At 38.2% G+C, this 25,068-nt stretch overlaps 2 protein-coding genes across 8 annotated transcripts in view; both read right to left on the bottom strand.

The window, feature by feature from the left end:
- BIRC6 (baculoviral IAP repeat containing 6) overlaps positions 1-4,803 on the bottom strand; it is a 153,986-nt gene extending 149,183 nt beyond the window's left edge. For all 7 annotated transcript variants that reach the window (XM_081943436.1, XM_081943438.1, XM_081943442.1 and 4 more), the window contains exon 1: positions 4,267-4,803. In XM_081943436.1, coding sequence (XP_081799562.1) covers positions 4,267-4,543 — 277 coding nt within the window. In that variant the 5' untranslated portion in view covers positions 4,544-4,803. The remainder of the gene's footprint in view (positions 1-4,266) is intronic.
- Positions 4,804-5,728: 925 nt separating this feature from the next.
- YIPF4 (Yip1 domain family member 4) lies at positions 5,729-19,228 on the bottom strand. The gene is made up of 7 exons (XM_081941348.1): positions 18,981-19,228; positions 14,817-14,979; positions 13,922-14,093; positions 12,551-12,628; positions 11,824-11,937; positions 6,889-11,043; positions 5,729-6,041 (listed from the first exon to the last, which is right to left on the bottom strand). Exons 1-6 carry the CDS (start codon positions 19,078-19,080, stop codon positions 10,906-10,908), a joined length of 765 nt encoding a protein of 254 aa, XP_081797474.1. The 5' UTR covers positions 19,081-19,228; the 3' UTR covers positions 5,729-6,041; positions 6,889-10,905.
- Between the last annotated feature and the right edge of the window lie 5,840 nt (positions 19,229-25,068).

Genomic DNA, 25,068 nt, shown 5'->3' with positions numbered 1-25,068 from the left:
ATGTAATATTTTAATTTTCTGAGATGGTGGATTTGGAGTTTTCATGAGCTGTATGCCATAATCATCACAATTATGACAAATCATGGCTTGAACTATCTTGCTTTGCATGTAATGAGTCTATCTCATATATTAGTTTCACCTTTTAAGTTGCATTACTGAAATAAATGAACTTTTGCATGATATTCTAATTTTTTGTGTTTCACCTGTATATGATGTGTATTACACACAATCCAGGCTCTCTCAATTTAGCAGTTCTCAATAAGATACTCCCATGGGTCTGCCTGCTCTATGTCTCCCCAGCCTCTTCTCTTCCCTCCCTCAGCCTCAACTGTCACCAATCATCCTGCACCATTGATGTATCCTTTTATTCTTTGGTTGTGAATTGTGCAGAGTTTGGTTTCAAGTTGGGTGGCTATACAAATCTTTTAAATAAATAAATGAAACCTCAAATAGCAGCTTTTGAATATGATACAGTATATAATAAATAAATCAGACTTCACACATAAGGCTTACATTTTGGTAAAAAATTGCAAAACCACGAAGATGCATTTTTATCCAAATTCATTCAATAAATTGGGGGGGGGGGGAAAGTGTCAGAAAAGAAAATACAGATATAGCCAAATGCCACAAAAATAGCTCAGCCAACCTAGCATGTGTAGCCTAGCAAACCCTGAGCATCTATCTATATATGAGCTAATAAATTAAGGCTATGACTAAATGGCAATTGACATGTTCTTTGCTTAGCTCAAAGATAGGAAACATATTTACACTTTGCTGAAAGAAGACATCAGGTGCATTCTAGGAAAAGGCAGTTTGGCATTAGTGGCCTAACCGTTTACCTCAGCTTGACCTAGCAGATCCCCTTGCAACCGAAAAGTCTGATTGGCCAGGCCATGAAACCATTGCCCTGATGCCTCTTATGCTTAGTGCTTCTTTCTGACAAGAATCAGTTTATGTAGGCCAAGGCAGCAGGAAAGCAGAAAGGTTGGGAAGTAGTGTTGCCTGAAGAAGAAAAGGTGCAGTGGCTAAGGAGTAATACTGGATCTGGCTACTCTGCCATACAGATCTCTTTGTCAGACAAGGAGTAGGAAAGACTGTAAGCAATTGAACAAGCAATCTCTCTCTGCTAGGCAGAAGGAAGGAAGGACAGACTCTGGTAAGCAAGAAGAGATTAGAGAAACTGAAAGTAAATAAGAAAAAAAATGAAAGTAGCTGTTCTACTCAAACACTGATAGCTTTCAAATAATTGTTCAATGCATCCTACATGATCTCGTAAACCTGCACCTTGGGGGAACTGGTTTGCAGTGATTCTGGCCCCTCCTTTCAAGCCATGTCCTGATGCAAGAGTCTTCAGCTCTATATCTAAGTCACTATCGTATGCTGTTCCACAGGATTCCATCTTTTCTTGTATGCTGCTCAGGTTCACATGGAAATTACTTGTGTAGATCATTCACATTTGGTCTGAAATACTATTAGTATTCTGATAATATATGGCTCCAAAATATTTTCCATTTCATTCCAAGAAAGCAATCATTATGTTTGACCATTGCTTACATTAATAATGAACTTAATTAAAGAAAACAAATTGAAATTCACTGCTTAAATTCAAAAGAGATTTCTTGATAAGATAATGATGATGATGAAGAACCACTAGTCAAAATCAAATAATAAGCCTACAATATATTTTTTATTCTCAACTATTACCAGTTTTTCTGATTGAGGCTGCTGCAAGAATTACATTTTTAAAAATTATATCCTTTGGACCAATTGATGTAATCTGACCATTTATTTATTTTATTATATCCCAGTTTGATTACATAGTCCTCGATTTACAACCGCAATTGAGCTCAAAATTTTTGTTACGTGAGACATTTTTTAAGCAAGTTTTTCCCCATTTATGACCTTTCTTGCCACAATTGTTAAGTGAATCACTGCAATTAAGTTAGTAACAAGGTTATTAAGTGAATCTGGCTTCCCCATTGACTTTGCTTGCCAGGTCGCAAAAGACAATCACATGATCCTGGGTCACTGCAACTGCCATAAGTACAAGTCAGTTGTCAAGCATCTGAATTCTGATCCCCTAACCACGGGGATGATTCAATGGTCATAAGTGTGATAAACAATCATGTCACTTTTTTCAGTGATGGTGTAAGTTTGAAGGTCACTAAATGAACTGTTGTAAATCGAGGACTACCTATAACTGCAATTTACTCCACTCTTTATAGGAGTAGTCTTGAAAACTATTTGGAAATTGCAATTAATATACACTGTAATAGCTAGACTACTAACTGGTACAAAATTACCAAGATAACATGATAGGAATAGCTGCAGGTTGACAGTCAACAGCAGAAAAGTAGTGGGCACAACTGGATAATCAAAACCTGCCCCTTTTAACATGTAACATATGCACATAAAAAGAGAAAGCTCTTCCTATTTTGAAGCGATTGATTACCCTGCAGAATGCAGATGCCCCATAACTTGATAATACTGAAAAACCTGCATTGATTGTCAAATGATTTTCAACTATAACTAAAGACATTAGTGCTAATTGCCAACGTCCGAAAAAGGTCATGATCTGACTAACAGAAGATTTTCCTCTCATATCTATGGGAGATGCTTTCAGAGGCCTATCTACAGTAAAGAGATCTTCTTTTGTCCCTTCACATTCTTTGCCTTTAGAATACTTGTAAAAACTCTATTTACTGAGGCTTTTACATTATTATTTGTGATTTAATTATTTTTCTTTTGTACATTTTATGCTGTTTTAACTTGTAAAAGCTCGATTATTCATTTTGAACAGAAAAGTGGCATTTAAAACAAATATGTAAATGAAGCATAATTCATACAACCGCAATACTTAAGGGTTCTATAGTCATCTTCTACCTTTTAAATTATTTTTGCACAAAAAGATTCTTATCCCAGGTATTTTTGGTTCTCACTATAAATATTTTTAGCCTTATCAATTATTCTTTAAAAAAAAACCCTACCGCAACCTTCACAAAACACAATGCGTACTAAGAAATGATAAACTAGGATTACATTTCCTTGTCTTAAACACATTTTTCAAATGTTGAAATATATTGCATTAAAGAAATTGACCAACGTAACAAAATTCTGTAGAGGGTAATAACCTACAACTACTTCAACATGTTGCTATATTGCACTTCAAAGTAGCATTATAAGAAAAGCAGAAATCTGCTTAGTTGTAACATTTAATATACAAAAACACAGCATTACCACCTAATTTAATAAATCAATGGTTGTCAAATCTAGTTAAGGGGTGTCTGAATTTTTAGTATAGTAATGCTTTCAGTGTTATTACCAATAGGCTATTCAAGCAAAGATTATGGTCAATCTGTATGGTGCGTATTATAATACTGTAGTCACATTGTGGTAAATTACAGCATATCGACACAGGTTTGTAATCACCAGCTACCACATGGATATATACCCATTTCTAATAAAGCATTTGAAGAAACTTATTTTGGTCAATGTTTCCCCACTTCTCTCTTAACAATTGGTGGAGTCATGGTTTTAGGAAAGGGAGGGGGGGGTGAGGAAGAAATAAGTCAGAATTTGAAATAGTTTTCCAGAACTGGAATTCTGTCACTCTTGGCCAACGTTGCCCTTCCTTTTCAGCATGCCATGTGGAATGACAGCGGTGGGACTTGAGGTCTGGCATTTCCGGAGCACACCGAGCTGAGGAACCCTGCTTTAAAACAAACCATTTGCGAAGTGGGAAAAGCAAGCAAGCAGGGAGCCGTTCAAGGAAGGGGGGCCGGCACGGGAAGGCAACTTTGGACTTCCACTTCTGCCCTCCTCCTCCTCCTCTCTCAAAGCGAGCAACTCGGCCGGCCTTTCTTTATTGGTTTCGGTTCTACGTCCTCCCGAGTCACAATCCGAAAGAATAAAAGCGGCGGGTGCTCAAGAGAAAGAAAGAAACCGGCTCACCCTTCGCGCTCTTGCCAGGTAAGTAAACGGACTTCCAGGCCCCGAAGCCCAACCGTCACATTCTCTCTCTCTCTCTCTCTGACACACACACACACACACACACACACACACACACACACCCGGGACAGATCGGAAAGCCACGGCGAGCGGGAGAGAAGAGACGAGGGGGACAGGGCGGGCTTTTCTTCCCAAAACGCCGCCCCGCTCTCCCTACACGAACCCGCGGCCCCCACTTGCCACTATTCCCCCCCACCTCCCGCCCACCCACGGGGTTCCCTTTTGGACCGGCCTCCAACCCGACGACCCCCCCCTCACCGTTGAGCGCCGACGCCTGCAGCGTAGCTCCTGAGGTGCCGTCGATGACTTTGATGGCGCCGCGGGCGGTCACGGCCAGGATGGCGTTGAGCGCCGGGTGGTAACATAGGCTGCAAAGCCCGTCGGCGTCGCAACGCAGGCAGCCGTCCCGCAGCAGCAGCCACTCGCAGGGGCCTGGACCCGGCCCCGGTCCTGGACCCGGCCCTGGACCCGGACCCGGCCCGGTCGACACCGGCCCCGAGGAGCAAGACGCTACCCCGGCCTCCTCCGCCGCCATCGCGCAGGACAAGAGGCCCGGCGGAGCCGCTCAGTGACAGTCCCGAGAGGAGCCGCCGCCACCAGTCAGCATCCGGGTCCGGAGAAAGGGGGAGGGGAAAAAAGGGAGAGGGGAAGAGAAAGACAGAGAGAAAAGAAGAGGGAGCTGAGCGTCGGCGTCCGCAGGAAGTGACGCAACTGCGCCGGAAGCAGAGTGCCGCTAAGAAACCGCTTCTCAAGTGTTCAGTGCATGGTTCGAAGTGAAAGGGCGGAAGGAGAACTGACATGCACCCTACCGCCTCCTGAGGCGATTCCTAAGAAGAGCTCGCTTTAAGTCACCTGACCAGCAGATGCTGCCTATTCCAGCCTCCGTAGCCAGATGTGTCTCCGCCCTCTAGCCTGCTTTTAATGGCCGTTCAAGTGGCGGGTGTATTTATTTTGTAAACTGACGAAATAGAATTACTGGAAAGGAGAAGAAAATAAATACAAAACAAAACCCAGGTTCCCTTTCAGATTTTGAGAGAAAAACCGATTTGCAATTTTTGGCAGCCTTCAAAATTCGGAGCCTCCGAATGTAAAACGTCTCGATTGCTGGAGATGACAAGGATAGGACTTTGAGACCAGTCGGGCGAAGGCGGCTGGCTGCAGGCCTCTTCTTGATTCTCATTGGTTTTCGGCCTCTAAAGCCTAATATAAGTTTGTTATAGATCCGGCCAAGCGGGCGAGGATTTATAGCGTTTATTTTCACAGCCACAGCCTAACTATTAAGACAGTGAGATAATGCCACCGCATTTCCATGTATTGAAAGTAAGTAGTAAATCCCACTTTGGTGTGTTTAAAAAGATACTTGGACTCCTGTTTTAAGTTGTGGAACTTCTCCTTTTGAGTTGCTCTTCTATTCCCTTTACTTTTACTATTTCCAAAGAAATAATGAGTTCTTGGGCTGTTTGAGCCCTGGGACTGGTACAAGAAAATAATGGTTATGGCTACTATATCTTGTCTGTAATAATCTGCATGCCACAAGATGTCAAAGAGTTAGTTTTCCCTGTCACTTTGCTGCTATCTAGTGGTAACCTGGATTTTTGCAGCCAAGATACCTTAGCCTTAACTAACTTAACTCTAGCTATGAAAGCTTGCCCATTTGGAGGGCTGAAGAAAACTGATGCCTTTGAATTGTGCTGAACAAAATAGTTGAACATACCACCAATTACAAAAAGAACAAATCATTTAATATTGGAGGAAATAAAAATCACGCTGCTCATTGGAAGCACTAATAATGAAACTATGGTTTTTGGATACATCACGCAAAAGCAATAGTCAATGGAAAAAAAATTGATGCTTACAAAAATTGAACGCAATTGAAAGAGAGGCCAAAGAAGACAAGATCCAGGATACCATTGCTAACGATATAAGCACGAGCTTACATGAAATCAGAAGCAGTAACCAAGAGACAGTCATGGTGGAATGATGTCCATCAGGCCACATAATGCAGAAATGACTGAATGCAGAACTTCCATTATCTGAAATGATATAATCAGAGTGTACAGCAGTTGTCATGGTGGTGAACAGCACTAATCACCACTTCTAAGCCCAGTCTGGACAGAAAGCTCAAAACCTCTGAAATGGAGGTTATGTCTCATCAGACAACCTGAAGGATACTAGGGTCTGTGTTAGCAAAAGCCATTGAGACACTCAAACAAATCAACAGACATAAGCTATCTACTTTCAACAGTCATGTATTTCAGCTTTAAAAAGCCTAGCCTTTTTCTAGCAACATATTTTCAAATACATTTATTTATTTGTGTATTGATACAAGCCCAGAAGCAGTTTAATGATGAGGAAAGAAGCTTATTTAAGAGTAAAGAAACATTACTAGTTTCTATCTTACAGACACCATTATGTCTAATGATAGGTTTAACATGCAAACATTCCTGAATATTCAAAAGTTCTAGAGGCATTCATCTAAAATACAGAAAGCTTGAAAATCTGAAACAGAGGTATTAAAATAGATAAGAACAATGGCCTACATCTATGCCATTGATATCCAAAACTTCGGTAAGCACGGCAGATAAATTTATTTGCAGAACTTAATAGGGCCTATTGTCTCACATAGTGATCCAACTAATAAAAACAGGACTAAAAGACCATCAGGTGCCAGACGAACCAAACTATTAGCTTCCCGACTCAACACTGTCAGCTTGGCCCAGCACTTGGTCTTCACATCATTCTAGAAGACTAAAAGGATAGATCCCCATATATCTCAGTTGGGAGACTATTCCAAAAGGCTGGGATGGATACAGAGAAGGCACATTTCTAAGGTCCAATCAGATGACAGCATTTAAGGGAAATGACCTGAAGTGCACCTACCATGCCTGGCTTAGTAGAAGGGGCAGAGATCCTTAGGTGCAGGTGGTCCCACAAACAACATGGCCCTGTGTAGGTGATAACAAGCCATTCAAATTGCACCCAGAAAGAAAATTGGAACAGTTCAGCTCACGCAACAGTGGTGTAAATCAAGCAAACCACAGGGCACCAAGAACTATGCCTGCTATTGCATTTTGGACCAGCTGCAGCTTTTGGATGGTCTTCAAGGGCAGTCCCATTACAGCATTGCAGTAATCCAAATGAAAAGTGACTTTCAAAGACGTTTGAAAAATAAGACAAGAAACAAGTGCCAACATATGCACTAAGAGTCAGGCAGCATAAAAATGTAATAAAAATAGTTATTCTTTTAAACACAGTACAAGTCCATTGTGTAATGCTTCTTTCAAAATGGGTACTTTGGGGGGGGGGGGGGAGTAAGCCACGAAAGGAAACTTTCCCCCTTAAACTAAATGTGAAATTGAAAGAAAAGAAGAATTAGCCTCAAAATTTTAAAAAGAAACTTATGATTTCACTAAAAATAGTTATGAACACCTACTGCAAAGAAAAGTATGTGTATAGCAAAATTAGTTTTCTCAGGTTATAACATTCAGTAGATGAAACATGACTGTAAATAGGCTGTGTCAAACTCACACATGGATACCTATGACTTTAGCTGATGGAAAGCTATAAAATGAAAACCTGGTAGTTATTTTCACATGTTTTCAGATGACAAAAAGCTTGTATTTCAGTAATCCTAAAAATTTATTTACATTCTTATAAACACTTCTTAAACATATGAAATATGGGTATTTATCTCTTGGATTAGATATTATACAGAAGATTTATATGTATTGTGCAAACAAATTGAATTCCATTTGGTATAAAATACATGTATTTTACATATAAGGCTAAAAGTAGAAGTTGATGCAGTACTATAAATAAATAGTTTAATCCACTGGGAAACTGTTGACAAAGCTTCTTTTATACAGCATATTTAAATGATATTGAACCTTGGAAACAAAATGGATTCTGCTCAAGTTTACAGAAAATATTGTCACATCCTAATATATACTTTAATCCCAACCACTTTCTAATCAATTAAGACAATAGCTATTTTAATGAATTAGTATTTATACCAAACATTCTGATGCTTCTGATGATTGGCTGATTACATGAGCCAACTCTGAGATCATGCTGAACAGAGTGGATAGAAGTGTTAGCTCAGCATATGTTCAGGGCATTGGGTATGGGAAATCTGAGATTGCCTGAATTGCCTTATATTTGTGTTACCTCTAGGCAGAGCTATCTGCTTTAAAGCTGAATTTGATTATTAAGATTTAAAAAGGGTAAATGAAACGGAAATATTATATTTATAGTTTAAGCAGAAATAATATTGTATAGTTTCATACACAATACATTTTTCTTCCATTTTAGTGTTTTTATAAATCAAAGTCTGCCATAGAATTGGACATTCTGGAGACCATTTAATAATATATGGTTCTGAAAATGATAATTAATAATGATGTTTAGAGCCCAGGTGACACAGTGGTTAGAATGCAGTACTGCAGGCTACATCTGCTGGCTGCTTGCAATTTGGCAGTTCGAATCTCACAAGACTCAAGGTTGACTCAGTCTTCCATCCTTCCAAGATCAGTATGAGGACCCAGATTGTTGGGGGCAATATGCTGACACTGTAAACCGCTTAAGAGAGGGCTGCAAAGCACTGTGAAGCGGTGTATAAGTCTAAATGCTATTGCTATTATGCAGAAAAATGCAAGCTGTTTTTAAGCAGAAAGTAGCACTTTCAGAGCTTTTATAAGTACAAGCATCGTTTCATATGAAAAGTAGATACAACTTGTTATTCTTCATTTTTTATAGTTATGTAGAGGGGGAACTAATAGAAGGCACATGTTAAAGCCTTTTTGTTTTATTCCTGACTTTGATTTCCATGAAATTTATTCATAAAAAATGGGTGCAATGACGAGTGGGGTGTAGAAGGAAAGACTGATGACAGCATTACAGCACAAGCCTCACCCTGTTTCACAACACTCGTTACATCATGCATTGCACACATGCCCCAAAGTGTTGGGGCTTGTAGTGTGATGCTCCTTTTATCATTCTGAGAAAAACAGCCAGATCCTGTGGCTGCGCTGATTAATAAATTCTAACACCGGGAATGGATTTAAGTTATTTTCCTAAATGCTGATAACTTGAAATTAAGTTCCATCAAAATAAGAGAATTTTAGGTCTAAACTTTATCTGGTTAACAATAAAAATCTGCTGCTTGACTTATAGAATTGGCAGAAATTAAACATTTAATTTGTCAATAAAATCAACAAATAGCCACAGTAGTTCGTAGCTACTTATTCTTCTATTAAACAATGCATAATTGTTTAACTTATTCAAATACAATCAAATTTAATCCATATGAAAATGTTTAGAATTGCTGAAAAACAATATGGTAATAAATTAACAATTTTGCAAACTATATAGTTCCTTTGTTTCCAAGTCTCTTGGTTATATAGTATATGTTATTTAAGTGCAGTGAGATGTCAATGCGCATCCAAAAATTCAAATTCAGAAAAGGAAAAAGTAATTATTTCTCTATTTGGATGAGGAACTCAATGCAATTTATGCCTTTGATTGCCAATTTGACAAAAAAATATTTGTATATCTGCTTATCTGAATAAGGGTGGATCTGATTTAAATCAAGTCATTTTAAATCATGATTTGAATCACTAGTAATAAGGCTTGATTTAAATCAATTTGATTTAAATCATAATTTTTAAAGAGCAACTGTCATCTCTGTCATGCAGCTGCTCTTCCTCTGATCTGTTGTTGACTCACTAACAGTCCCAATATTGCAGAATATGCTATGTATCTAAGCTCCATTTCATGCTGAATAAACTAAATTATTAATGTATCTTAAATAGAAAACTATTTAGATAGATTTTTACTCCAAAAGCATTTTATTAAATTAAAGTTGATTTTTTTAAAAATCCGATTTAAATAAAAAAATCCAATTTTTTGATTTTTTTTAAAAAAATCATCTATTTTTATCCACCCTGCTTGAAAATGATAAATGTTGCTATGAAAATCCATATGATGCAGAATGTCTTTTTCATTTGTAACAAATATACAATTATATTAAAGAATCATTTCAATAATGTCAATTCATATTAAACTTGATAACCAAATTGCAAACGCAACTTCGTGGCTAACAAATTTACCAACCCCAAAACCAGTTTACATAGACAGCAAAACAAGGTGTTATAAAACAAGTTCAATTTGGAAGAAAGCAGTGTTTATTCTATTGAAGGTTTTTTTTCAGAACCATATTATTTATTTAAACTTTTTTCCACTTACCACTTTCATAAAGCTTCAGATAAAAACTTTTTTTCTGAAAGATTTCAAAATCAACTTTGCAAAGCAATATTTTGCTATGACATATATACAGTTCAACTTTTTTTTAAAAAAAGAATTACTTCAAATACTACTAAATATTACTTCAAATATTTCATGTGATGGTAATGACAACCATAAATCCCCTTTATGATGAAATTTCCTAAACCAATCTTTGATCAACATAAAACTTTAAATCAGAACTGATAACTCAATAGCCAAGTCAAGAGTGGACAAGATTACACATTAAAATATAGGAACAATGAGGATTGGTTGATGAATACATTTATGGGAACTATAGTTCACTCATTTTTTTCAAGTTCCATGACAGTTTACCTATCATATGGACCTCGTGCTTTTGGGACAAGTAATAAGTTTCTTCAAATAACATATTTATAAATGTTACCATCTGTATTCATTAAAAATCTAACAAACCTAAACTCTGGTATAAATCTGCATTATAATTAAAAATGCTTAAATAATAATACACAGATGTACTTAAGGATACTACTGAAACTTCGTCCGCCTGATAGGATACAGTCACTTGCCTTTTCTATCCACCAACAGTTCATTCTTCATGGTGATCAAAATGTCCTTGTTCAAATCTAGCAATTTTGGTCACACCCCAGTATATAAAGACAGAAAATAAATGTACAGTAAAAAGATGGGATAAATCAGAAGAGGCTTCTTGGTTTTAAATTCTTCACCAACCAATAAGGAAGCAGCACTGTATGCAGCCCAAAACACTCCAAAAAGCTGGCAGAAGGAAAAAGAAAGAAATATTATCAAAGCAAGGAAAGTCCCAAACTGCACACTAGAACTTTTTTTAATCAAGAAACAACAGAATAAACTGGTTATGCCAGTAATCTGAAACTAAATTCCTACTGCTATGTATACAATCTGGCACTGCAATTCAACATATCTGGAAGACACTACATAGCAGGAAGCTGATCTTCAGTGAATACCATATCAGTACTGTAATGCCAAATGAATGTATTTACAAAATGAGAAAGTCCTAACAAGATGCTTTTGTTTTGTTTTCCTCCCCTTACTTTATAAAGCAGTCAATTTATTATTATTAAGAGAAAAAAGTAATTTCATCCAAATGTTTTTGAAAGCTTCCTTTAACAAGCTGTTTTCCTTTTCCTTTTATATCATTTTTCATTTATACTATGTTGATGTTTTTGTACATCAGTCAAAATAGTTATTTATAGCCATTAAATGATAGAGTACTGTATTATGTATTATATCTCATACTGTATATATCATATCATATTTTATATCCCTGCCTGAGTTGGGCTGAGAGAGACTTGCCCAACATCACCCAGTTGATTTTCATGGCTACGGCAGGACTTGAATTCATGGATCCTTGCTTTCTAGCCATAATCGCGAGTGAATTCTCTCAATTTATAGGCATACATTAGCTCAAAAGCAAAATAGAACATGTATACTAGCTGCATAATATACTGTTGTATAAAATTAATTGATATATTGTTGAGATTTTGGACTTCTGGTCATGAATGATATTGAACTTACTTTTATTAGAGTAGAAACAATTTCAAATGATCCAACTACGAGGAGTACAGGTGCTATTACAATAAGAGGAAGTAAAGAATATCCAATCACTCCCAGAACTTGACCATATGCAACCTGTAAATTTAAAATATTTCAGTCATTGTTTCCAGTAACTCAGTCTATTAACAAAGATAATTGTTCAAAGTTGAATACATAAGTCATATATGTTCTTACAAGCCTAATTCCCAAATCGTCTTGTTCATGTACTCATTTTCTAAACAAACAAAATTTTGCAGAATGGTGGACGCTCTGGTTTCATGTTAGAAATATTTCTAATAAGATGAGTTCAACAAAGGATATTGAAAAGGATATGCTAAAAGACAAGAGTTGATATGAAAGGAGTGTTGAAAAGAAAAACTATATTGAAAAGGATGCATTTGAATAAAGGTTGGTACCGATTTGTTTTGAATATTTCAATTTGGAATTTAGTATTTAACAGCAGAATTCTCTCAGTGGTATAAACAGACTTTTCTAATGTTATCAGTTTTCTTTTTCTATACTTCCCAGCTTACTGTTGATACTTTCTGATAAACCAATAATAATTGACAACTAGTATTCATCCAAGTTGTTCATGGATAAGACCTTAAAATGGGTAATTAAGGAATGAAAATTTATATAACTAGTCCCAATTTAAAAATAATTTAAGTTGAACTTTCAAATACCAAGTCAACTTTCAAAAAATTCTTACCTCTCCTCCAAGAACCCTGGCCAACAGGAAAATTGTTAAGGATCCAAATATCCAAATAGTTATAATCCAGGATACCACCTTAAGAAATAAAGATTCTAATCAACAAAGACTGACTGACAAAGACTCTTCCTTAAATTGGAAAAATAATGCCTTCAATCAGCCCATTCACTCTTGTTCATGTAATTGTGCAAGCCTTATACTGGACAAAATCCTCCCAAATTTTCATAATGTCCAATGTGATGTAATTTGTTACCTCCTCCATGCATGTATGTCCTGTATATATGTATGTTTATGTGTTTGTATACATGTTTTATGTTTTGTATACTCCATTGTACGCCGCCCCGAGTCCTGCCTGGAAAGGGAGCGGCTAATAAATTTAAATTTATTATTTATTTATTTATTTATAACACGGTTGCTTCATATTGTGAAAACGTATGATTATCCTAATTAAACTGAAGGATAGTAAATCCCAGAAAAGTGCTAGACTTCAGGGTGGGCTTGAATATGTACATTACATTTATCAACATGTCCTTCTTAATTCAAATATGTACAGTATTTTCTTAAGATAATACAGTCACTGTGTAAACTCATGTTGATTTTTAAAGGAGATGCTGATAGAAGCAATGTGTGCTCCTAAAGACTTGCTCCAAAATACCTTTTCAACTTCAGATCCAAAGTACAGCCCTAGTAAATCCTGAGTACATAACAGATAAACAAATAAAATGCAGTACTCTGTTCATTAACACACTACTAAAATCCCGTGATACTTCAAATAACTTTTCTAAATTTATTAACATAATAAATTTAAAAGTGATTAATTATGGATCAAATTAACTAGTGGTTCCTAGCTATTATAATCTATAACAGTAATAGCAATAGCAGTAAGTTTTAGTTATTCTGCATAAATAGAATTTTCACATTCAAACAGTTGTTCCTATGAGCTACTATTATCTTCAAGCCCTGCCTATTAAATTCTTATTGGCCTATATAAGAAACAGAATAGATTCATCTTGATCCAGAAGGCCTCTGCAAAATTATAGTTCAAAAAGCAGCCAATCATTACAATGTATTATCAATGTATTAGGGCCAAAACGTTCAGTCTGCAGAACACATTCCACTTGGAAATAGTAGATTAAAAATAAACAAAGCAGAATAACATAAGCACAGACGATCTATTGCAGGAGAAATAAAATTTAAGAGAAAAAATATCACTAGATATAAGAACCATATTCCAATTATTGGAAACAGTCTATTCAAGTTTCTATATGACGATGTAGGCAAGTTTAATATTTGACTGATAACAGTTTAACTGTATTAACAGTTCATTTCAGCTTAAAATAATGAAGGTGGTTTTTTAAAAAGTTCACTCACCTTGAATTGTCCATATAATGAGATCATTGAGAAGAATAAGACAACAGCCAAAGGGCCCCAGAAGTCAGGATTATCTCTTACTACTTGTCTGTTGAATCCAAGAGAAGGCATTGGCATCAAGACGCACCGAATTTTGTAGTATATATCCTTCAGATCAATGTCTAATTCTTCTCTGTTACAAAAAAGTAGAACTTCCATAATATGTCCTGAAATTATGGCTTAGCATTATTTGAAAATACAGACTTTATGAATTGTACATGAAACATAGCAACTGAAAGATTTCCCCCCAAATATATTTAGCTATTCGTGAACAAGCAAAATTTTTTTAATGGGAAACAATAAACAATAAGCTAAGCCACTCCTTGTCTGACAGCTATATTATTCCATGTTAAATATTGCAAGAGAATAATGATCATATTCTTACTTCCTAGGAAAGAAAATTATAGTAGGAAACCTCAAAAGAAGGTGCAACTCAAAAATAATCAATAATCATACTATTATCAGAAACTGATATTCTTTTATTCATGGAATACAGATGCAAATATACACACCTTAAGCATTTTTAAACAATTGTCTATTATGGCTTTGAGCTTCTCCTTATTAAAGTTTTTAATAATTTTACATTGATTCTACTGAAAAAAATATTTTAATCTATGATGTTTTCTAAACAGCACACTATGACATGTTGCCAAAATGGAATCTTCTACCTATAGTGTACAACAAATATTGAAATGATAGCTGTATTTAAATGTCAATAAATATATAATCATTAGTCAACTGTGTTTTTTCATTTAACTCCTTGTTCACTATTCCTACAAATCACTGCCCTTAGTCTAACAAGAAATTAGTTTCAAGGGCACAGCTAAGCTAACAATCTCAAAACAATGTTACTTACAAGAGTGGTTTGTTGTCTTCAGGGTCATCATCTTCCACCTCTAAAAGCCAGCCATAACCTCTTTGCCTCAGGAAGGTAGTTGCTGTAGATTCTTTCATAAATTCCACATTTCCTCCTCCAAGGTTGAGTTTCACATCTGTAGATGCTATTGAGCCACTTAAATCTTAAGTTTAAAAAATGTAAGAGAATGTAGTCAAGAATATTTTTTTTGCTATACTGGAATGTATATTGATATATGAGAAAAAGGGAAGGTTGCCAGGCTTAATTCTCATGTCACGCTACATTGTAGCATTGCAACTCATTCTACAAAGAAAAGTGGTTTATAAATTAAAGTAGATGAGTTTGTATATTATCCTAAGCTAAAAGAAGTGTAACATAATGAAAGAAGCTAAATTATCCATAAACACATATAAGGAAATAGCTTACAAAGAAATAATTGGTTGCATAAAGAATTCAAAAGAAATGCATTGCAAAAATGGGTTAACACGAACTTTAAAATGTTAAAGTAGCGATATCCTTTGGAAGGCTTGTGACTGCTTCAGAGGTTGTTGGATGCATGAATAGATGACACTAGATTTGGGGCCACCAGCAAAATAGCATGCACACACATGGGCAGATACCTGAAAACAGTTTTTACACCAACAATGCCAGCTTTCCAAAGGACCTGGATGTTTTAAAACTTCAGGAAGCGGTGCCATGCTCATGTGATATGTTTCACAAAGCCCTAACAAATACCCACATTGTGGAGAACTGAAATATTCATTTTAGCATGAAGTTTCCTAGGGTTCTTCCCTATGGTTCAGTTGAAAAGCTCTCCACCCCGATTAGCCAACAGGAAACTAAAGCAATATGCTGTCTATATATGCTTTTGCTTGCTGCTAGAGGATGGTGTTGTTATTTCCTGTGTAGGAAAGACAATACTTTCCCATCTTCTCATCATCAACTGGCAGGAAAACCATTCCCTAATCACAGAGAGGCTTGATCTGTAGATTTAGATCTTGATACCCTTCACTTGCCACTTCTCTCAGCTTGGGAGATCAGCTGCCCAAGCTAGGAGAGTAAACAGAGAAGATCTCTTTATTTCCCAGGTCTTTAAACTAATGACTCAAAGATTTGGACCAGTTAATTCAAACAGCAGACTGGCACAGGAGTCTCTGCTTTTTTAGTATTGCCTGTCCACTTCCCCCAGCTGTTGTTCAGGCTGAACTTGAACACCGGCTTAGTATTATTTCAAAAGAACATTACATGAAGAAAAAGCCAAACAACAACTGACAGATGAAATGCTAGGGTGAGGGCAGGATATGCATTCTTTCTCCTGTATTATCGCATAGTCCACATTCATGTAGATGGCATGGCAAAAAAAAAAATTAGATTGTTTTGGGTTTGTCAGTGATGTTGTTAGGAAGAAGGGAAAGACTGCAGAAGACTTATGCATCGACAATAAATAGTCTTAAATGTCTTGTAAGTTGAAAGACTATGGTCAAGGCAATTTTATATGATAAATCTAAAAACAAAGAATTTGAGAAAATACCTGTGATTTATTATACACATATAACTCTAAGTCTAAGAATAAGATACGTTTTCACAATCAAGTGGAAGATGCAGCCAAACTCTGTCTATGTCTCCCAATTATACAAAACAGATGACTGTTTCATCAGTGAGCAGGGTAGATTAAAAACTTGGCGTGTTATTTCTGTAACAATAATGCTCAGATACTGCTGAAGCATTGCATCTATTCTTTCTAAAATCCATAGAGCTACTGTTATGTTTTTATGTTCACTGCACAAAAATGACATTTGGTTGAAGAGCATGAAGGAGGTTTAACTTTAAAAAAAAGAACAGTTTAACCATCAGTAGAAGTCATAGGATATTCAGTTTTGACGTGCAGAGCTATACACAGTGTAGAGAACTAGTTGAGTTTTGAAGTTTTCCATTAAAAACCTGGGAAATATCAATACATTTAATACAGTAGTCCTCTACTTATGATGACGATTGGCACCAGAACATCTGTCCCTAAGTGATGTGGTTGTTATATGAGTCACATCCAATTTTACCCTATTTAACAGAATAACAGTATTATTGGAGGTCTTCTAGTCCAACCTGCTACTCAAGCAGGACACCTTATACCATTCCAGACAAGCACCCACAACCTCTGAAGATAATCTGTTTCACTGCAAATTTGTCCTTAGTTCTAGATTGCTTCTCTCCTTGATTGACTGCATATGCCATGGTCATTAAGCAAATCACCAAGGTAATTAAGGAAATATTACAGTCATTAAGCAAATCCAGCTTCCTCCTTTGGTTGTTGAGGTCCCCTGGGAAAGTTGTAAATGATCACATGATCCCAGTTTGCTGCAACCATCTTAAATACATGCTGGTTGCCAAGCACCTGAATACTGATCAAGTGACCATGGAGATGCTGTGGTGGTCATACATATGAAGACCAGTTTTTTTCAATGTTATTACAATACAATACAATACAATACAATACAATAGCAGAGTTGGAAGGGACCTTGGAGGTTCTTCTAGTCCAACCCCCTGCCTAGGGAGGAAACCCTATACCATTTCAGACAAATGGCTATCCAACATTTTCTTAAAGACTTCCAGTGTTGGGGCATTCACAACTTCTGGAGGCAAGCTGTTCCACTGATTAATTGTTCTAACTGTCAGGAAGTTTCTCCTCAGTTCTAAGTTGCTTCTCTCCTTGATTAGTTTCCACCCATTGCTTCTTGTTCTACCCTCAGGTGGCTTGAAAAATAGTGACTCCCTCTTCTTTGTGGCAACCCCTGAGATATTGGAACACTGCTATCATGTCTCCCCTAGTGCTTCTTTCTATTAAACTAGACATACCCAGTTCCTGCAACTGTTCTTCATGTTTTAGTGTCCAGTCCCCTAATCATCTTTGTTGCTCTTCTCTGCACTCTTTCTAGAGTCTCCATATCTTTTCTACATTGTGGCGACCAAAACTGAATGCAATATTCCAAGTGTGGCCTTACCAAGGCATTATAAAGTGGTATTAACACTTCACGTGATCTTGATTCTATCCCTCTGTTGATGCAGCCTAGAACTGTGTTGGCTTTTTTGGCAGCTGCTGCACACTGCTGGCTCATATTTAAATTGTTGTCCACTAGGACTCCAAGATCCCTTTCACAGTTACTACTGTTGAGCAAGATACCACCTATACTGTACCTGTACATTTCGTTTTGGTTGCCTAAATGTAGAACCTTACTCTTTTCACCATTGAATTTCATTTTATGTTGTCATAACTCTGAATGGTTGTTAAATGAATCATCATAGGTTGAGGACTACCTGCATTATTTAAAGTCATAATGGCATCCATATTAACTGAACTCAAAGGCAGTCTAGTTCAGCAGTTTGTTTTCATAGCAGCTAATCACATGGTTCTGTTAATAGCAGTTTCAATTGCAACTTCATTGCTATGTCCTTCAGCAACTGGTTATCAAAAGTTTTAGCCTTTTGGTACCAAGTGTAAACCATAGTTGCCATGATCAATAGGGATTGTAAACCTTATCCTTCAAACTCTATACTCTCACTTTTTCCATCTTTGTCCCAAAATACAGCCAAGCCCATGAATCATACTAATTGGATGTGATCAGTCTAAGTTTTAAACTTCAATTATTATTATCAATAATTTTGATTAATTTGCCCCCAAGTGTTGCTCTCCTATGGTAACTTGACCGCAACTCCCAGAAAGCTGCTCCAAAGTGCCCCAAGGCTGCTGTACATCAACAGAGATCTATAAGCAACAGCAATCTGCTGATGCCCTATCAGAGTGAATAACCAAGGTGCCACATCCACAGCCCTATGGGTTGTGTGTGTGTGTGTGTGTGTGTGTGTGTGTAAAGTATGGAAACAATGGAAGGAAACCACTAGAATTCATTTTTAGTCTGTACTCCCTTATTTAGCGGCTTTGCGTAACTCAGTAAAGCTTCATACTCCCCTCCTGCAGCACCATTGCTCGATCCCTCCTTATTTACCGGACCTGTTAGTCCAGCCCTCCTCTCTTCCCGCAGGTGCCTCTGCCACGCAGACCAGGCTGCGCCACAGGGCTCCGGGTTTCTTGGCTCCCTCCTCCAGGCAGCTCCCAGGGTGCCCTCTCGGTGGAAGGCGCTAGTTACCCCTGCGCCCGGCTCCCGTTCTTACCTTCGGCATCGGCCGAGGAGACGAAGGTGAAATCGCCGTTATTGGGAGCGTAGAGCGGCTGCAGCGGAGACGAAGCTTTGGGGGGACCCGGGTGCTGCATCGCTCCGCCCGCCGCCACGGCTCGGTCGGAGAACCGAGAGAGGGCCGAACGGAACCGCCGGGCAGCCCGGTCAACAGCAACCCGCGGAGGCGGAGATCATCCTTTCCTCCTCCTCTTCCCTCCCTCCTTCCTCCTCCTCCTGCTGCTGACTGAGCACCTAGCAGCAAACCTGAGATCGACTTTCCGATTGGGCTCCCGTAAAGCCCTCTTTGATTGGCTGCTAAGATCTTCTTCCCCATTGCTTCGGAACTGGATTCCATTGGTCTGGAGAGCCCTGGTGCCTGGTCATTGGTTGGATCAGGACCAGACGGGAGGCGGAAGAAAGAAAAAGATGGGAGGGGGGTAGAGGGGGAGGAGATTTCTTCTGGCAAGGAAAGGGGGTGGGGTAGATCTTGCACCGTCTTCCTTGAAAACTTCCACGCCTCTGATGATGATGATGTGATGATGATGCCACGAAAGAAGCTTCGGCTATAACTCTCTGATTGGCTGCTTCCTTGCATTGTGCATTTATTTTGTTGCGTAGAAAATAGGGGTTTCTCTGCCTATTTTTTTGCTTAGCAAGCGCCTGTTCTGCTGATCTATTAATGCTCAGTCAGCATTGTAATGCTGAGGAGGCAGAATGTATCTATTGAATCTATTGTTAGATCTCTTGAGTTATTTGCAGTAGATCAGCACGGAGTTCCAATGGTCAGTTATTTAATAGTTGCAGCAACTTAGGCTAAAATGACAATAGTTGTCAGTTAATCCAAAGCTCAAACAACCTCCAGATAAGCTTTTTCAAAAACCTTTTCTGGTGTTAGAAGCATTTCTGATGCTTTTACATGTCTACTGAAATGCTTTGTATACAATTGAAGGGGTGTGGTGACCAATTACTTTTACCCCACTGCCTTTCCTTCACTGTTGCATCAGTTTTGAACCTTAGAGGCAGAAACAGGAATTGATTGCAGTCTAACATAAACTTCCTGGCAGAAATGCATCAGTCAAGACCATTAATGTGCCAAAGATACCAGGGGACGCAGTATGAAAGATCCTTTCAATTACTTTTAGCAGCTGAGGACAGAAAGAATTCTGCCACTAAAAATGCAGATTCAAGCAATTTGATTCTTCCTTCAAATCTAGAAAATGGTACAGTATTATCTAAAAACAGTCTTCAACATGCATATGGCTGTTTATAAAAAAACAACACAAAAAAGTTGTTGATATTTATTAGATTTAAATACCACACTTTCTCCAGAAGCTCAAGGTTACATGCATGAGGTAGTCTAGTCATTTTATACTCAAGTTGAAGGAAGACAAGTGGCCCAAAGTCATCCAGTGAGTTTATGTAATTCAAATGGACTAGATAGAATCTGGATTTCTCCAATACTAGTCAATACTTTACTGATCACACCAGAACCTGGGCCCTTGATACCGTAGGATATGTGATATAAGTATGTTAATTTAAAATAATCAGTTTGTGATTGAACATATAGTGAACCAGGCCAATGTATATGCTCATATCCTGCAGCGAACCAATAAAATATTATATTATTTTGCTTTAGTGTATTCTCAGATATTATTAAGGTGACCAACCGTCCTCCTTTAGGGAGGACAGTCCTTCTTTTGTAAGTTCTGTCCTCCCTCGAAAAGTGTCCTCCTACATGTCCTCCTTTTCAATATTTGAAGACTAATATGTTGCGCGTTATGTGACGTATTTGTATTTGACATGACAATTCATCAAGACTCAGTATAGTGCGGTATAAGACACGATTATGAGACGCATGCGCTCCGCACGGGAGACCTTGAGAGAGAGCGCCACGTGCAAGTGGCTTTGTTTACTTCTTACCGAAACACAACAAGGCACATTCGCACGCAGTAGGCTCACGGCACGTCGGCAATTGAATGACTCATGGTAATTATTTCTTTCTCAGTGAATATTCAATTATACAGAGGTAAGTACAATTCATGTTTTATTAAACAGTTTTTAATGGTGTTTTTTTACTTCATCGCAAGTATATTGAACAGATATTGAATCTTGTGTTGAATTTTTATCTAAAGAAATGCTAGACATTAAAATAAATGACAATTGTCTCTTTGAAGAAATTAGAAGACTGAATGTATATTTAAATTCTGAAAAATTAATACAATAGGAAAATCAACATGTTGAAATTGATAAAAGATGGGTGGATATTTTCAGCCATTTCAAAAATGAACATATTCCATGTGAACATTTATTTATACTTGTTCAATTTACGTTGTGCTGCCCTGGAACTAATGCAGCAGTTGAAAGAATTTTTTTCAATTGCCAATGATTTTTCGACAAGTGAGAAATCAAGATTGAATGTTGATATTCTAGCTGCAGCACTTGCCGTAAAATTCAATATGAAAGATATTTCTTGTTCAGATATTTCCAATATATTGTTAGAAGATGATACATTGACAAAAAATATTAATTCAATGGAAAAGTACTCATTTAAATAATAATTAACAGGCATGTAAGCATAATTACAATATAAAATGTTACAAATGTTTTTTATTATGCATATATCATATTTTAGTGTATTATTGTTGCAATGAATAAAATATTTCTTTTATTTACAATATTTTTTTCCCAAATTTATCTGTCCTCCTTTTCATTGTAAAAAAGTTGGTCACCTTAATATTATAGCAATAAATTTGTATACCACAAATTGCTTCCTTCCTCCTTTTTTATATTGCTATGCTTTTTATTTTTGTAGTTCTGTTGATCCTTTTGTATTATTGTATGCATTGTACTTTTAAAAAATTGTTTGCAATTTTACAATTAAAAAAACATAACAGTTGATTCACTGTCAGCTATCCATGGTTGCTAATTAGCTGTCCTGTCTTCTGTTGTCTTGCATGTGTTTTGTCTCAGACATGTCAATAGCATGGTTGCTGTTTATTCCAGGGGCAGAAACAAGGGCAAAATGGGCTTTCCTGAAAATTGAAATGGATTAAAAATTACCTGAGCACAATGTTCCAGCATTTTCTATCTGGACTTGCCACATTAAATATAAAAAAATGAGTGAGCCCAAAACTTAATCAATTTCATCTTTTGCCTTGAGCAAAAATAATTAATGGGTTTGTTTCTAATTATAAAATAAAAATGTCATCTGTATATGATAGACATTTATAATGCTTCATATGATTATTATTTTTTGCTGAGAGGGGGGTGAATTCTAGCACTCATTTGCCCCTTCCTTCACTTTTGCAACAGTCCCTTTTTGCAAGTTTGCAATGCCCTCATTTTTAGGTTTCTGACCTAATTAGAATATAGATTTAAAATATGGGATCTTGGCAGTCAGGCAGTGTTAGCATATATCACTGCAGTGTTGGTATAAGAGTATAGTTCTTTTTTTTATGCCAGATACAATCTGAAGGAATTAATTCAGGATATAACAGAATGCAAATAAATGTTCTATCAGCAACACCACAGTCCCTGGACATGTGGGAGTAACTGTCACCTAGGAAACCTAGATAGATTTCAGAGTACAGCTCCACAGAAACCCTGCTGTGAAACCCTCTGGTTGAAGTTGAGCTCTATGGAGCCCTTCAACTGTTACTATTATAATAGCACAGAAGCATTCCTGCCTAGATTTTTTTCACCCTGTTGACGGTGAAGCAGTCAAGGCTAGTTCTTGGTAATTTCAAACTGCCCATTGGTGATACAGAATTTGGAGGAGCTCAAGAATTCATGGCAACCATTGACTTGAGCATTGGAGTTTGTATGTTGTCTAGGCCAATGATGGCTAACCTTTTTGTTCTCCCGTGCCGAAATTGCATGCATGCCCACACCCACAACGCAATACGCTCCACCCACTATGCATATGCGCATGACCCCCCTGTACAACTCCTGCCCTCGTGCATGTGCGTGATTCCCCCGTGCATACACACGACCTCCCTGCACATGCATGCCACTCCACCGTGACCCGTTTTGGGCCTAGCAGGTGTCCCTGAAACTTCCTGGGACAAAAAATGGGCCACAGGTGGGTACCACACACCCCTCTGCCCCATTTTGGGCCTGGCAGTCCTCCCTGAAGCCTCCTGCAACCAAAAATGGGCCACGGGTGGATGGATATAGCTTAGGTTTGGCAAGATTCTGTGCATTACATGTAAACAAATAAAGGACTTGTCTATGGAGATCCTGGTCATGGTTGTTCCAAAGGTGCTTTTTCAAGAGGAAACTGGACTTTCTTGTTTTTCTTTGAAAAATGTTTCATTTCTCATCCAAGAAGCTTTTTCAGCTCTGACGAGATGGTGGGGCATGGAAGGATTTATATTGCATTCTTTTAGGGAGTCATTGAGGCCACTTGGAGGTTTATCTGTGTCCTCAGGGTCACCTGAGTAGTGCCTGCATCTCAAACTGAAGTGAAAATGTTTCCTGTAGTTTGCAATTTTTCTGGAAATCTGTTCATACTCCTGCACCATTCAACTGAGCCCTTTGTTGCCCTCTAAAATAGGCATGTGAGTGGGAACTTAGATTGGATGATTCCTATGTAGCCTCTCACTGTAATCAATCCTGGGGTGTTTCTTGGTTTTCTGAGAAACTCCAGCAGATGAAGCAGCAGAAGAGATCCCTAGAGTGACACTGGAGAAAGATAAAAACCTGGCCTACAGGTTTACTACAGGTAAGAAGAGCAACAAAATGTGACTATTTTCTCTGCTGTTATCACGTCCACAAATAGCTGTCCAGCAGCCCTTTATAAAGTGTCCCGTTCATTGCTGCAGAGAACAGGCTACAAGGACATTTGAAAAGTCTCTGTGAATAATTTAGGCACCTAGAATAAAATTACTCAGATCCATTTGGAATTAAACTCCAACTGGGCAAATCCTATCAAGGCAATGGAAGCACAACCTTGCCTGCTTAGCTGGGTTGAATCTTGTCCGGGAGACACTTTTATCTTATTAGTCCTTTATCATAGCTAACAAAACCATACTATTGAAGTGCTGTTTATTGCTAGGCTGTCTGAACAAGTTAAAGAATAAAGATCTGGTGGGATGTATGAGCCAGACGGTGCTACTGACCTGATGACCTACTGGATGCTTCTTATTTGGCTAATCACTGTGTGTGATGACCCGGGGCAAGGCATGGAGGCAACACAGACAGCTGAGATAGTTCAAACTCCCCTTTATTGCTCCAACTTTTCCCCAAACTCCCAAGTTTATGACAAGTCCCGGAGCAAACCGCTCACACACACACCTCCAGCAGCCTCGGGCTGTGCGTAGTACAGCAAAACACTGTTAGCACAATGGCTTCCAGGCAAGAAACCCAGCGAGGCAAGGGGACAAGGCAAGGAGTTCCACGAAGCAAAGGACTTAGGCCAGGGGTGTCCAAACTTGGGAACTTTAAGACTTGTGGACTTCAACTCCCAGAATTCCCCAGCCAGCCGGCTGGGGAATTCTGGGAGTTGAAGTCCACAAGTCTTAAAGTTCCCAAGTTTGGACACCCCTGACTTAGGCAATGAGTCCACAAAGCAAAGAAACTAGACAGGAAGTCCAGCGAACTCCAGAATTGGCAATGGCACATGAATTCAGAGTTTGTTCCCATCAAGTGTCCCTCCCCACAGTGTCTCCTAAAGTCTCAGTCCCCAGGTGTGCCTTGTGAAGGGGGGGGGCACTCTCCTCCCGAGCCATCAGGTTGGCCTGCGTTGTTCTTGCCTCCTCTTCACTCTCTGTGCTTGGGAATCAGGAGTGGGCAGTCCTTGCTCATTGCCTGAGCTCCATCGCTCCTCATTTCCACTGTCTGCCCCCTCGCCCCCATCAGTCATCTTGCCCCTGTTCTTTCCTGTTGGCAAGCCGTCCCAAGCCCATGGGATCCAGGGCTGCCTTGTCCAGCTCCTCCCCACATTCCTCTAATGCCAATGAGGCCACCTCCTCGACTTCTGTCAACCCCAGCTCTGGCTCATCCTCCTCCGCGGACTCAGGCTCCGACAGGGCCATGACACTATAGGTATAGAATGATGGACTGATTCATCAAATATTTTAGAA

This window comes from Natrix helvetica (assembly GCF_964273705.1).
Source record: "Natrix helvetica genome assembly, chromosome: 2".
Classification (NCBI taxonomy): Eukaryota; Metazoa; Chordata; class Lepidosauria; order Squamata; family Natricidae; genus Natrix; species Natrix helvetica.
The sequence above is the reverse complement of the archived record's forward strand: the minus strand, read 5'-3'. Positions and strand labels throughout refer to the sequence as shown.

Excerpts from the sequence above, each read along its gene's own strand:
- YIPF4 (XM_081941348.1), bottom strand. The coding sequence starts at position 19,080 with ATGCAGCACCCGGGTCCCCCCAAAGCTTCGTCTCCGCTGCAGCCGCTC. Across the intron at positions 14,980-18,980 it reads CTCCTCGGCCGATGCCGAAG|ATTTAAGTGGCTCAATAGCA; the intron begins GTAAGAACGGGA and ends TTTAAACTTAAG. Across the intron at positions 11,044-11,823 it reads TTGTTTCTACTCTAATAAAA|CTTTTTGGAGTGTTTTGGGC; the intron begins GTAAGTTCAATA and ends TCCTTCTGCCAG.